Here is a 12,869-nt window from a genome sequence, read left to right as displayed (position 1 = left end):
CGATGTCACTGCCAGCTCCGCACGTCACTCCCAGCTCCGAGCCTTGCAGGGTCTTCCAGGCGGCGGCCCTGGGGAGATCCACGGCTAAGATCTGTAGGAGCGATGGTGGCACGTTAATACACCAAATCTGGGCTGCAGAAGCACCTGGAGGGGCTTTGCCATCAGACCAAATCCAGACAGGAGTTTTTCCAGCTTTAAAATGGCTGCAGACGTAATCAAAAGGAAGACTCATCACAGGCTCTCGAGGAAGTAGGAAATTCTTTCTGTAGGGAATGTCTTCTCCAGCTGGGTCAGTTCCAATCACCCCTCCATGCCCACTCTATGCTGGGCAGCCACAGCAGAGGCTGTGCTGGTGTATGAAGCCAATGACAGGATCAGTGGTTTGGGGAAAGGGTGCAGGGCATGGTTATGGATTAAGCTGTGACCCCTGAAAAGTTTTATTGATGTCCTGACCCCCATTACCTTTGAATGTGACATTACTTGGAAGTAAGGTCATTGCAGAGGTAATTAGTTAAGATGGAGGTCACCCTGGAGTCGGGTGGGCCCTTGGTCCACTATGACTGGTGTTCGTAGAAGAAGAGAGAAAAGGAGAATGACATGTGGTGATAGAGAAATGCACAGGGAGAGGACAGCCATGTCACAAGAGAGGCAGGGACTGGAGGGATGCATTGACAAGCCAAGGAATGTCAAGGATTTCCAGCAACCGCCAGAAGTTGGGGAGAAACACGGAACATGTTCTCCGTCTGAGCCTCCAGAAGGAACAACCTTGTCAACACCTTGATCTCAGACTTTCCAGCCACGAGACCTATGAGGGCATACATTTCTGTTGTTTCAAGCCACCCAGTTTGTGGGCATTATTATGCAGCTCCGAGACACTAACACAGGTCCTGTGAATTACCCTAAGTTAGGGCCCTTGGCCTTCTTGGCCGAGACAGACTCACTCCTGGAGAGACACGGTTTCTAGCTGAGAATGCAAGGTTACAGGATTTCAGCAACAGCTGCCATGTGCCTGTAAGATCTTGCTTCCCTCACGGTAGGTCCGTTCAGTAGTGAACCGCTGACGCATTTGGCTGAAGCAGCCCTTTGCCTGGAAATTTTGGAAATGGAGGGGAACGAGCCCACCTAGACACACTTGGAACTGTTGCCAACAGCCTTTTTGCCATGTGACCTGGGGAAAAGGAAAGCCAGTCTGCAGCGCAGCAGAGGAATGATGCTCCTGGGTACCGGTTAATGTTAGGAAAAAAAAAAAAAAATATATATATATATATATGGGTTGGTCAGGGAAACGGGGCAGGCATGGCACACTGCAGGGGTCAATTAACCATGGCTAGTCGGAGCACAGAGTGGGGCAGGGGCTGCACAGGTCTCCTTTGCACTGCAGAGGTGGAGACACACTGACCATTCCTGGAATGGACCCCATCTGTATACAAAGGAAATACCTTGGAATCTCGGATCACGTGGAACTTCAAATACTCCTTCAGCTTGTCCTTGTTGTCTTGGTTAAATAGGAAATCCTGTTGTTCGGGGGGTAGGGCTTGCAAGGCTTGGTCGCTGGGCCAGAAGAGAGTGACGGGAGTGTGGATAGGGTCAGTGATGACGCCCAGCAAGCCCACATCCTGAAACACAGGGAGTTGGGTGTGTGCACAGCAAAGCCCAGCCGGGGCCAAGGCACAGCATCTTTCTAAGACCCAAAGCCCCCCCCCCCCCGCCCCCGGGGCGGGGGGTTGGGGACTTTCCTTTCATGCCTGCCCTGGCGACTTGTTGGGTCTCCAGCTGGTTCAGGGGTGACAGCCTGAAACTAGAGGCCCATCACACCTCAACCATTCTGACCCTTCTTTTCTTAGATTACAAAACAGTCAAATTCTGGGCTTTAATGAATAGAAAAAGCACTTTTAATAAAGATTTTTGTTGTTGTTGTTGTTGTTAATATTGCCCAAATACTTTAATTTCTGGAAGACCTCCTTAGCATTTTCCCCATATTTCACTTAAAAAACTGAAACTTATACAATATTGAGATACTCCTATGTATTTATAAGATTTTTAGCTCTCATGGACTAAAAAAAGAAATTGTCCAATGAATGGAAAGGAATCATTTTGAGAACCTTCTATAACCTGTGTACATCATATACATTAGTCCTTGTAATTTTTCCAACAGACCTATGAAGTAGCTTTATTATTCCCTTCTATCAAACCCCAGAGAGGTTTGCTAACTTGCTACAAAGCCTGTGTTCAACCAGGTGAAATGCTCAGGTGTGAGGGTGACTATAGGGTTTTGGGGCTGGGTGAGCCGGCAAAGATTCCTGTTTATAACCTTCCCGGAGAGTCTCATTTTGAGCACCAAGAAATCTCCATTTCTGAAAAGTTTTGAGAATGAGCCCCAGACAATTTTGGAAATTGCTGGACTGGGCAGAGGTTTGTAGACTGTGCCACAGGGTTGGGGAAGGTGAGATGGGGGCTGGGTTCTCAGAACACTCTTGGGACTTCTCAGGGTAGGTGGAGGAGAGGGGACCTTGGAGGACTCTACCCCTCCCCGAGTCTCCTCTGAAATCTTTATCTGAATAAGAAGTTTCTCTGTTCCATTGGTGGGAAAAGTGAAGTCAAAAAAATGTAGTTTTAAGCCCGATTTCTACTTATGCCACAAGCATCGATTTTCCATATCTGCACCTTGGTTTGCCCATCTCTTTAATGGTTTGCCCATCTCATAATTCCAGATGTGAAGCAGCTAGTTCAGGGACCGGCCCATGCTAATTCCTTTCCCTTGCTCCAGCCTCAAATACTTCAGTTTCTAATTCAGCCAATGTACAGTGTATACCTGAACAAACCCTACGCTATCTGGGGAATGGAGTGGGAATGCTATGACTTTGCTTTATAGAAAATCAGGACTTCCCGACACAGATCCTACAACAGTTGGCTAGTGCCCCAAATAAAACACCAAATGACAAAATAAAACAATAACAACAACAAACCCCAAACAAAACAAAATAAAACAAAAAAACCTCCAAAACACCAAACTCCTTAGGCACGTTATCCCCTAGGTCTTTACCTGTAGTAGGTTGCTGAATTTGGTGTAGCCATGGTTTGTTGCTACTGTTGTAAGATTTTGCTGCAAAGATAGTAAGAATAGCAATGACACTTCTCTTCATACAGTTCACAAAGTACTTTAACAAAAGCTCAAGCAACTAGAATGAGGGTAAGATAATGCAGCAGGAACTGGGGATGGGCTCATCAGTACCCACTCCAGCTCCGATGTACTGTGGCTATCTGCATTACAGAGGCTAGGGGGGCTATGCACCTCATTTTCCCAGACTGCCTCGCAGCTACAGCCTCCTAGGCTACAGAACACCCAGCAAGCACAAGGGTTTTTACCAGACTTATTGGTGGAAGGAAACAACACGAGGTGGTTGTGACTGCTAGGAGGGAGGCTTTGACTGGCACGATGGTGGAGGCATCTGTGCTCGGACTTGCATGTTGCAGGTGCTGAGGCTGGAGACAGGTCAGGACAGCCCCATGGTAAAGTCAAAGCTCCTCCCTTTGTAGGTCTCCCTGAGCTGCTTTGCTCCCAGCTGTGTAGCATCTGGCTCTCTGGCTTTCTTAGGGATTTGGTGATGAACTTAATATCTTAAGGATCTCCTTTTTGTCTAGGTATAGTGGGTTCTGTTGTCTGCAATGAAAAACCCTGGCCAATACTAATAAATAACAATAAAATTCAAAATTGTCTTTTCTTTCAATTGAAAAGGAGTTTTACTCCAAGTTTGGTTTGAGTGTTATCTATCATCTTTTTCAAAAAAAAGATTTATTTTAGAGAGCGTGCATGTGAGCAGAGGGAGAGGGAGGGGGAGAGAGAGAGAATCCTTAAGCAGAGGCCACCCTGAGCACAGAGCCCGATGGAGCCCTGGCTCGACCCCACGACCCTGAGATCATGACCTGAGCCGAAATCAAGAGTCGTAGGCTTGACTGACTGAGCCACCCAGGAGCCCCATACCTATCTATCTTTCTACCTATCAAGTGTCTCATCCATTTATGTAATTTCTCCATCTTCCAAGTCTATGTAAGACAAGCTGTTCTTGTGGAACCTGAAGAAAAACTCATAAAATCCATTTATCTATTTAAATTAGACTTTTACCTATTTACTTCTTACTAGAATCATATTCACTAGGCTTTTAATAATAGTAGCTTGAGATTGAAGCAACAAAATGAAACCGTCTCAAAATGATACCTTAAAATCAGAATTGTGATAATAAATTACGATTATTATGGGTTACCAGTGCTGAGAGTGTGACAATGAGTTCACCCACCACAATCCTTCCAGAGGCATCTTTGGGGGTGAAAAGCAAGTTTTGGGGAGACAGCAATTTGTCTATGATGTGGATGATTCCATTGGTATTGATGATATCACTGGATATGATCTTAGCCTTATTATTTATATACACCGTGTCCTGAAATTAAAAAAAAGAAAAAAAGAAATGAGCACAAAGAGAAACAGACACAAAATTATTTCTTTCTGAAAGCTTTATTAACATGCTAAATCGTCGTGAAAGTGAATGTTTAAGTAGAGCTGTGGGCAAAATCTGAGAGTCTATGTTCCTTGAACCCATTTATTCATTATGATTATAAAAAGAAAGCGGAGGCGACCCTGTAATCTCACCTACAAAAGCTAATAGCAGCTAACCAACCACAATGGTCATTTCACTGTGATTCTCAAACATGAAATAACAAGCAGATCGAGATTGCTTCCTTTTTAACATGGGTCCTCTATACCACCTCCTGCCTCCACCACACACTGGTTTCTCTCGGCAATGGCAATGGATTCTACAGTCACCATTTGTTTCTCTGGGGAGTGAGGGGACTAGAATGGCCAGCTCTGGTCAAGAGTTTTCATCCCTGTCCTGCTCCTGACCAAAAGCAGTTCGGATGACTGCTTGAATCTCTGAGTTTCAGTTCCAGCTCGAATATTTACTTGCTGTGTGACCTTGGACAGGTTACTTAACTTCTCTGAGTTCGGTTTCCTAATTTGTAAATTGGGAAATTTGCATATAGAATTGGGAAACTGGCATATAGAAATCACTCAACATGTGTTAGTTGTTATTACTATCATTACTGTAAAGAAGAGAAGAGAGAAGGCCCAAGAAAGATGGGCGTCTTCCTGATGTCCACCTGGTGGGTGGCCTCTCTTACCTGAGAGACGGAGATGACAATGGACTCCCCTTGGAGAGAAGTTGCATTTGGGATCAACTTCAGGTTTTCTAGAAGCAGCTGGTGGCAAGCAATCACATGATAGCGAAGAACCTGGGGCATGAAACCTTGTTTGTCCCAGTCTTTAATCTGTAATAGAAGATGGGAGCGTTCCAGCCAGAGCCAGGAGCCTTTGCTCTCCCCTACTCCAGGCCCTCCCCGGGGCCACTCTCCCCACCCAGACTAGGAAGGAGGCAGTCAGGGCTGGCTGGTGGTCAGGGTTATAGGGTACAGTCTGTTCAGACAAGAGGGAGAAAGTGGCCCTCATTTCTTTCCTGCTTCCAACATAGATTCTCAGGGTGGAAGGGAGCTTGGAGTTCCCCAGGCCCAGCATTTCACAACACATGTGGCAGGGACCCTTAGTTCTGTGAGACGCTACTTGAAAAAAGACTTTTCTTGTGAAAAATGCTGGGAAATGCTTCATAGCACCTGCCCCCCTTGGAGAGGTACTTGGGCCAAATTTAAACCTTTAATATGGAAAAATCATGATAGTTTTCCATGTGTAAATCAAAACACAAACAATATTAACCATTAAATAAAAAGCATAAAAAATAATAAAAGGCCCACAAGGTTCTCATTGTTTCATGATCTCTCTTTTGATGCTTTTTTAGAGAAAAATTATCAAAAGTCAACATCTTTCAGAAAGTACTTTTGTACCTCTGCTTTACTGTTGTCTAAAATATATGCATAGAGAGGCAGTGTGCATAGTGAAGGACGTAGGCTCTGGAGTTATGATTGAGTCCTTGCTCCACTACTTGCTAGTCATATGGCTTTGGGAAAGTTACTTCTGCCAATGTTGTGGACTGTAAAATGGGGTAATAGCACCCAACTGACACGGTTGTTGTGAACACTTAATGGATTAATCTAGGCCATGTACTAGAAACAGCGTCTGGGACACTCAATAAATGTTTGCTACATTTTTATATGTTAATGGATAATCCAGCATGAAGAGTCCTAGTGAATGTTAGAACAGTAAAGTCTCTGATAAGGTCTGCAAGAAAAAAGACATTTAAATTCCTTTCACCCAGCATTATTATTATTATTTTTGGTGGGGAGGGTCCATGGAAGGTTTGGATCATTTAAGAATTGTTGATCTTTTCCAACCTCCTTCTCTATTCAGGAATGTTTTTTAGTGGACCTCTGGTCATTGTACCCCAAATCCACTTAAATTCTGTCCCTTTGTAGGGGTCTGTATGATGAGAGGCAACTCATTCCATTGCTGATCAGCTCTAGTTGATCCTAAATCTCCTGCCCAGAAATGTCTCCAGTGTTAGTTCCAGGGTGACACCCAGAGACTGGGTTCCAGTCCTAAACCTCTTGGGCTTGCCGAGAGCTTCATGCTTACCTGAGGTTCCTCATCAAAGGCTGCAGATAAAGGTGCAAAGACGGTGAAGGGGCCTGGACCACTCAGGTCTCGCACAGAGTGCTCCTGTGGGAAGGAAGGCAGGACCACATGTCACCTAGTTAACATAAATATGGAGGGGTGTGCTTCAAACAAATAGCAGAGAGAGTTGATGGTGGCAGAGCGGAGGGAAAACCGAATTGGGTGATCTGTGTTTTATTCTCAAAGTCACTCAGATTCTTTTAAAAAAAAAAATTTTAATATTAATTTATTTAGAAAGAAAGAGCATATGAGGGGGGAGGGGAAGGGCAGAGTGAAAGGGAGAGAGCAAATCTCAAGCAGACTCCCCGTGGAGGGCAGAGCCTGATGTGGGGCTCGATCTCACAGCCCTGAGACTTGAGCTGAAACCAAGAGTCAGATGCTTAACCGACTGAGCCAGCCAGGTACCCCAAATTCATTCTCATTCTTTATCATTGAAATAATGTTTATTTTTACATGGTTATAAAAATAACAAATGCTTATTGTATTAAAGACTTGAAAATACAGCATAAAGAAGGAAATAATCACCCATATTCCCACTGCCTAGAAGTCATCCATTATTTTTAGGTATTCTTTTCCTGTGTCTTTCTATATACAAATATTTTATATAATTTATTATTATTATTAGATTAATATATTACTTTATTATATTATTTTTATACTATTTATAATTTAGTATATAAACAATAATATAAGTATAAATAATAATATAAATGTTATATATTATGTTTATATATTTTATTTTTATATAAACATAATATATAAATATATATAAATATAACATAAATAAATATATAGTATAATTTATTATATGAATAGTATATATAGTATAATTTATTATATAAATAACTTATAATAATTTATTATATTATACTTAATATATTATTATTATTATTACATAATAATACAAATGTAAGTAATAAGATGAATGACTTAGCTTTTCTAATTGTCTTCTTGCCAATGCTAAGGTCTTATGGCTACTCATATTTTCTTCTGGGTTTTATGATTTTCTTTGTTTAGATTTTTCTTTCATTTTTCAATATATCTGGAACTTATTCTGATGTATGATGTGCATAGAGATCTAATTTAATATTTTCACCCAAAGAGTTTGCCGGTTGCCCCAGTAATGCTTCCTTCTTCCACTGGTGTGATGACAGTTTTTGCACACACTGCATTCTTGTGTATCGACTGGGCCAGGGGCGTGTTGGTTCTACTCCTGCTGCCCACCTGAGGGCTGAGAAGTCCATGAATGACCAGCAGGGACCCTATCTCAGAAATCCACATCCCCAGACTTTCTTCTCCCTTCACCAGCTCCAGAAGCTACAGTTTCCCCATATCTGGCTGGAGACAATATCCTACAGTTAGAGACAGACACACATGTTCTCACCAGCAACTGGAAGAAGTACTGGGATGTTTTTGGGTTCCTGGGAAGCTCCTGGAAAACAAAGACAGGGCAGGGCCACTTCATATCTGGGATTATATGCAAGAACCATCCCGGGTTGTCACAGGTCAATTGCTCTAAGGTTGAGTCTCTACTATACTTTCAGTTGGAAATTTGCCTTGATGGGCCTTTTTCAGCCCCCATCTATAGGCTTGCACTGATGTTCGGAACGACTCCAGGGACATGCCATGAGTTCTAAAATCTCTCTGGAGTCACTGTCTGATTTATCAAAGAAAGTTCCAGCTATTTCCAGAAGCAGTGGAGCTATAGGAACATTTTTAAAAGTTCAAATCTTTAAGAAAAAACAACAACACAGTTATGGGTTTAAGGCAGATTTCATTTCCCCATTAACAGGAACGTTTGATTAGCCAGAATGCTCTAGTCCCTCCTTAAACCAAATAATAGAACGTTCACTTTATTTTCTTTTATTTTTATTTTTTAGATTTTATTTATTTGACAGGGAACACAAGCAGGCAGAGAGGCAGGCAGAGAGGCTGGCAGAGACAGAGAGAGGAAGGGAAGCAGGCTCCCTCTGAGCAGAGAGCCCGATGCGGGGCTCAATCCCAGAACCCTGGCATCATGACCTGAGCCGAAGGCAGAGGCTTTAACCCACTGAGCCCCCAGGAGCCCCCAGAACATTCACTTTATAAATCTGCAAGTGTTACACTGCCTTGTCCGCTATGTCTGGCAGAGTTGCTTGTGCACGTGGACACACCCATAGGCTCCAACAGAAACCCACATCATGGTAATGCCTTGGAGTCACTCTGTGCTCCATGCCTGTTGCATACATTATTTCTCTGACAACTTGATGGGCTTGGTGCCATTAGTATTTTTTTTTTTTTTATGGATTAGAACACTGATGCTTAGAGAGTGAAGTTATTGCCCAGTGTCACATTTTTAATTGGCAGAGTTGATTTCAAACCCAGGTGCTTTTTACTCTAGAACCATCAGTCTGAGAATTGGGTAGATAAAATCCCTTCTCATTGCCAGTTTATATAAGAACAGTCTTTCCCATTTTTGTAGTTTTACGAGTTACAAAACTCTTGCACCTTCCTTGGGTAACCTGGATCCTTGGTGCAGTGAGGGTTGTGGGGTTTACTTTATGGAAATATGCCTTTCCTTACCTGGTAGATGTTGCCACGGCAGGTAAACCCATCCCCGATGTAGTTGGGCTTGCAAGTACACGTCCTTTCTTCCAGCCCAGTGTGATTGCAGATAGCAAATTCACTACAGCCGCCATTTTTCTGGTAAAATTTCCGAGGGGCGGGGGACAGGAGTCAGACCAGTTTGCCAGCTCTGCCAATATTTACCAAGCAATTCTGTACTGAAATTTATTTTTTTATTCACTCTTTGACTTGTTTGCATGATTTGCCCCTTTCTTGAACTTACCTTTGAACTCCCTAGAGTGGCAAGGGCCATTTATTCACCCAACCTTGTATCCCAGGTCTCCAGCCCTCTATAGACAAGCCCAGAGGTGCCAAATGGAGAATTTCTTGGCACCTGGGTGGGTATTGTCCACAAAAGTACCAATCTTGTCTGACAATTCCCAGCTTTGGACTTAAATTCTGATCTCATAAGAGCCAAGGTAGCCGTCACCAGTTAGAAGGCAGTGGGTATAAAACAACATACTGTCCTTGTCCACAAAGAGCTTAAAAACCGTGGAAGATGGGACAGAGACCTAAAATAGAAACAAAGCAAAGTACAGCTCAAAGCTGAAATCCATGGGAACACTGAGAAGGACTCTGCAGTGTAAGTCAGGTTTCTGAGTGAGGAAAAAATGTGAACTCAGGAGAAAGAACCCTGATGGACTTGACAAAGAAGGAGCTCAATAGACTTAAAGGCCAGCTGTAAAATCTTCCTTTCCTCCAAAAGTCTTTGTGAAGCATGATATTCGGGGAGGCCTGGGAGGATCTTACTGTCTCAGATTCCTGCCTCAAGCTGACACAGTTCCGTGAGCTCTCCAAGAAAGCTGCCTTCTGCAAGACCGATCACCATCTCCTGGGGGCCCTGGATCTTCCAGCCAGGTACCAAGGATTTTACCATCCTGATACCCAGCCTGCTGTAAGACCACCAAGACCAATCCCCTCTTTGCCACTTTGCTGTTTATCTCAGTCAATGGCAAGGTCTGGGTGCTCAAGGTTCCCTCCTACATCACGGTCACTCCCTTCCACGCTGCTCTAGAAATTATGATCTGACCCTACATGCATCCCTTTCTGCCTTCACAAACCCTTCCTGGTGCCTTCTGAAACTCACCACCTTTAAACTCCTGACAGTCTCCAACCTGTTTCCAGAAAACTCTCTGCCTCTTACGGAAGAGGTATCAGGTTTCCCTGCACCCCTCAGGCAAAGCTCTTTTCCTCCCTTACCCCACACTTCATGGTCTGGGGGGTAGGAGGGAGTCTTTCTTGTTGGGCTTCCAGCTCTCTGAGGACACGCGGAATCTACGATCGCCCCTTCTTCGGTCCTAGTAGTGGTGCCTGGATCAGCGGCTTTCCCTCCACACCCGTCGTCATCCTCAGTGGCATCAACATCCCTGTCAATGGTCTCCACCATACCTGCCCCCACTCTGCCTCTGCCACCACTGCTGGACCACCCTTGACTTTGTCCCGACATTAAAGCGGACTGCTCCTGAGAGCTCTGTGTTAGCATCCCGCCGTCTCTGACTACCAGCCCTTATCTTCTCAACTCACCTCTTCTAACGCTGTGGCTCCAGCCTCCTTTGAGCCAATTTCCTTCTCACCCACATTCCCACCTCAGCTTGGTCACCCCTAGCTCCTCGCTTGGTCCTAGCCCAGAGGCCCACAGGAGGGCTCGGTACGCCTGATGGACGGGCAGGGCATTGCTGTCTGGACTCCCAACCAAGTTACCACACAAGTGCCGACACTGCCGGACTCCTTCCGTGTGTTACCTTCTCTCTCCCTGGAGAAGGCACTTCACACCTTCACTCCTCTGTGAAGCTCTCAATCCCTGGCCCTTACCTCAGCAGATGAACTCACCTCACGCCTTATGGAGAAAATAAACCCAATAACCAACACATCCTCCTGCCCTGACGCTCACCACCTGCCTGCGCCTACTCACCAACATTACTTTCCTTATTTAACAAATACACTGACAACTGACTGACCAGTCGCTTACACACCAAGTGCCCATCTCTTCCCCTCAGTGTAAACTCTTGAAGGGAAGAGACTTTGCCGCTTGGTCACAGATGAACTCCCAGTGCCTGAAATGGTGCCTGGTATGTAGGGAAAGCCCATCGACCCAGATGTGTGTCATCCTGTGTGAGGTTTCCCACTGGATATGTAGAAATTTGAGTGGTCTCTGTCCTCGCGGGACTCACAATTTATTTGGAATGATCAGACACAGACATTTTTAAGCTAATTTGTAATAAGGGCCCCGAGTGACTCAGTAACTGACTGACTGACTAACAAACTGATTGACTAATGACCTACTTGACTAACTGCCTGACTGACCAACTAACCAACCTGTCTACCTACCACTGCCCCTGCTCCTCTCAGAGACTCAGCTGTGGGCTCTGGGTTCCTTTCCCCTCATCCACTCCTGTACCTTCCTCCGGTAACAATCCATCTCCTTCAGTATTGGTTTCCTTCTCTCTATTGGATCATACTCATCTGCAGAGAAACATGCCTCAATTCTACTCATCTTGCAAGACAACAAACTTCTGTTCTTTTTGAAAAGAATCCAGTGGGTGGTGGCAGTCACGGGTGCAGCGGACATAAGTTAATGACTTGTACCTGAGTGTCAGGCGCATGTGTGTTCACTGTGTGAGTTGCCAAGACAAGGTGGCCGTTAAAAAACAGACAGACAGACAGAAAGGATCATCGAAGAATTGCTGTGGAAATAAAGCTGGCCGTGGGTCTGGTCGTAACAGTTCCATATCCTAGCACTCTGCTTTTTGCCATCATTTCATGTGCGGACATGGTCTCCTGAGGCATTTGCAAGACTAACACAAGGGGACAGTCAGATGGAGCTTGGAGAGGAAGGGCTTTAATTGTGTGGCATCTGCGCTGTTCTCATGCCTACGGCTGGAGGTGGGGTGATATGAAGAAGGGAAATAAGGTGCAGAGACTAATCCTCCTCTGGGGCTCGCTGCCTCATGAGAGGAACAAACACCATGAAAACTGACCCAGGGTGCAGCCTCTGAATAAGACGGACATGGGTTCAAGTTCTGACTGTGCTGTGTGCTTGCTCTATATCCGAAAGGCCTGCCCATGTCCTAAATCCTGGTGTCTGTGACTGTGACCTTGTTCAGAGAGTCTTTGCAGATATAATTAAAGATCTAGAGATGAGAACATTCTAGATGAAGCAGGTAGAGTCCACAGGAGTCCTTACCAGAAGAGAAGATCCCCATATAGCGGCAAAGGCCATGTGAAGAAGAGACAGAGAATGGAGTTTCTCCAACTTCAGCTGGAACGTGAGGGAGAAATGAGCCTCACGGCCCAGAAGCAGCTGCGTATGCCACCCCCCAGGAGAGGAGCAGGAGGCACCCCAGGCCTGGCCGCCGCGGGCATTGGCCCCAGAGCTGTACTCACGGTTAGGCAGGTGTTGATGAGCGTGCAGACCTTCCCGTCTCCTGTGTATTTGGGCAAACAGTTACAGACCGCCTGTCCGGGAGGGGAGGGAAATGTGTGATTTCACAGAGAGATGCTGCTGGCTCTCATGTTCCAATTCTATAATAGTAACGGTAATCCCACAAGAGTCTATGTTTGATATGGGCAAGACCTTGCCTAAGATGATAATTGTTATCTGACATTTTAGCACATTTGATACACTTCACATTAGCACCGGGATCTCCTA

At 44.9% G+C, this 12,869-nt stretch overlaps 1 protein-coding gene across 1 annotated transcript in view; it reads right to left on the bottom strand.

The window, feature by feature from the left end:
• Positions 1-12,869, bottom strand: part of STAB2 (stabilin 2) — a gene marked incomplete at its 3' end in the record, with an annotated part of 157,350 nt that overhangs the window by 22,404 nt on the left and 122,077 nt on the right. The window contains exons 44-52 of the mRNA XM_032844332.1: positions 12,605-12,676; positions 9,179-9,298; positions 8,001-8,048; positions 6,578-6,661; positions 5,176-5,322; positions 4,296-4,436; positions 3,044-3,103; positions 1,440-1,616; positions 2-91 (exon numbers count right to left, since the gene is read on the bottom strand). Coding sequence (XP_032700223.1) covers positions 2-91; positions 1,440-1,616; positions 3,044-3,103; positions 4,296-4,436; positions 5,176-5,322; positions 6,578-6,661; positions 8,001-8,048; positions 9,179-9,298; positions 12,605-12,676 — 939 coding nt within the window. The remainder of the gene's footprint in view (position 1; positions 92-1,439; positions 1,617-3,043; positions 3,104-4,295; positions 4,437-5,175; positions 5,323-6,577; positions 6,662-8,000; positions 8,049-9,178; positions 9,299-12,604; positions 12,677-12,869) is intronic.

Source organism: Lontra canadensis, unplaced genomic scaffold, assembly GCF_010015895.1.
Source record: "Lontra canadensis isolate GAN:19392208 unplaced genomic scaffold, GSC_riverotter_1.0 scaffold150, whole genome shotgun sequence".
Classification (NCBI taxonomy): Eukaryota; Metazoa; Chordata; class Mammalia; order Carnivora; family Mustelidae; genus Lontra; species Lontra canadensis.
Note: the sequence above shows the minus strand (reverse complement) of the source record. Positions and strands in the feature narration are given on the sequence as shown.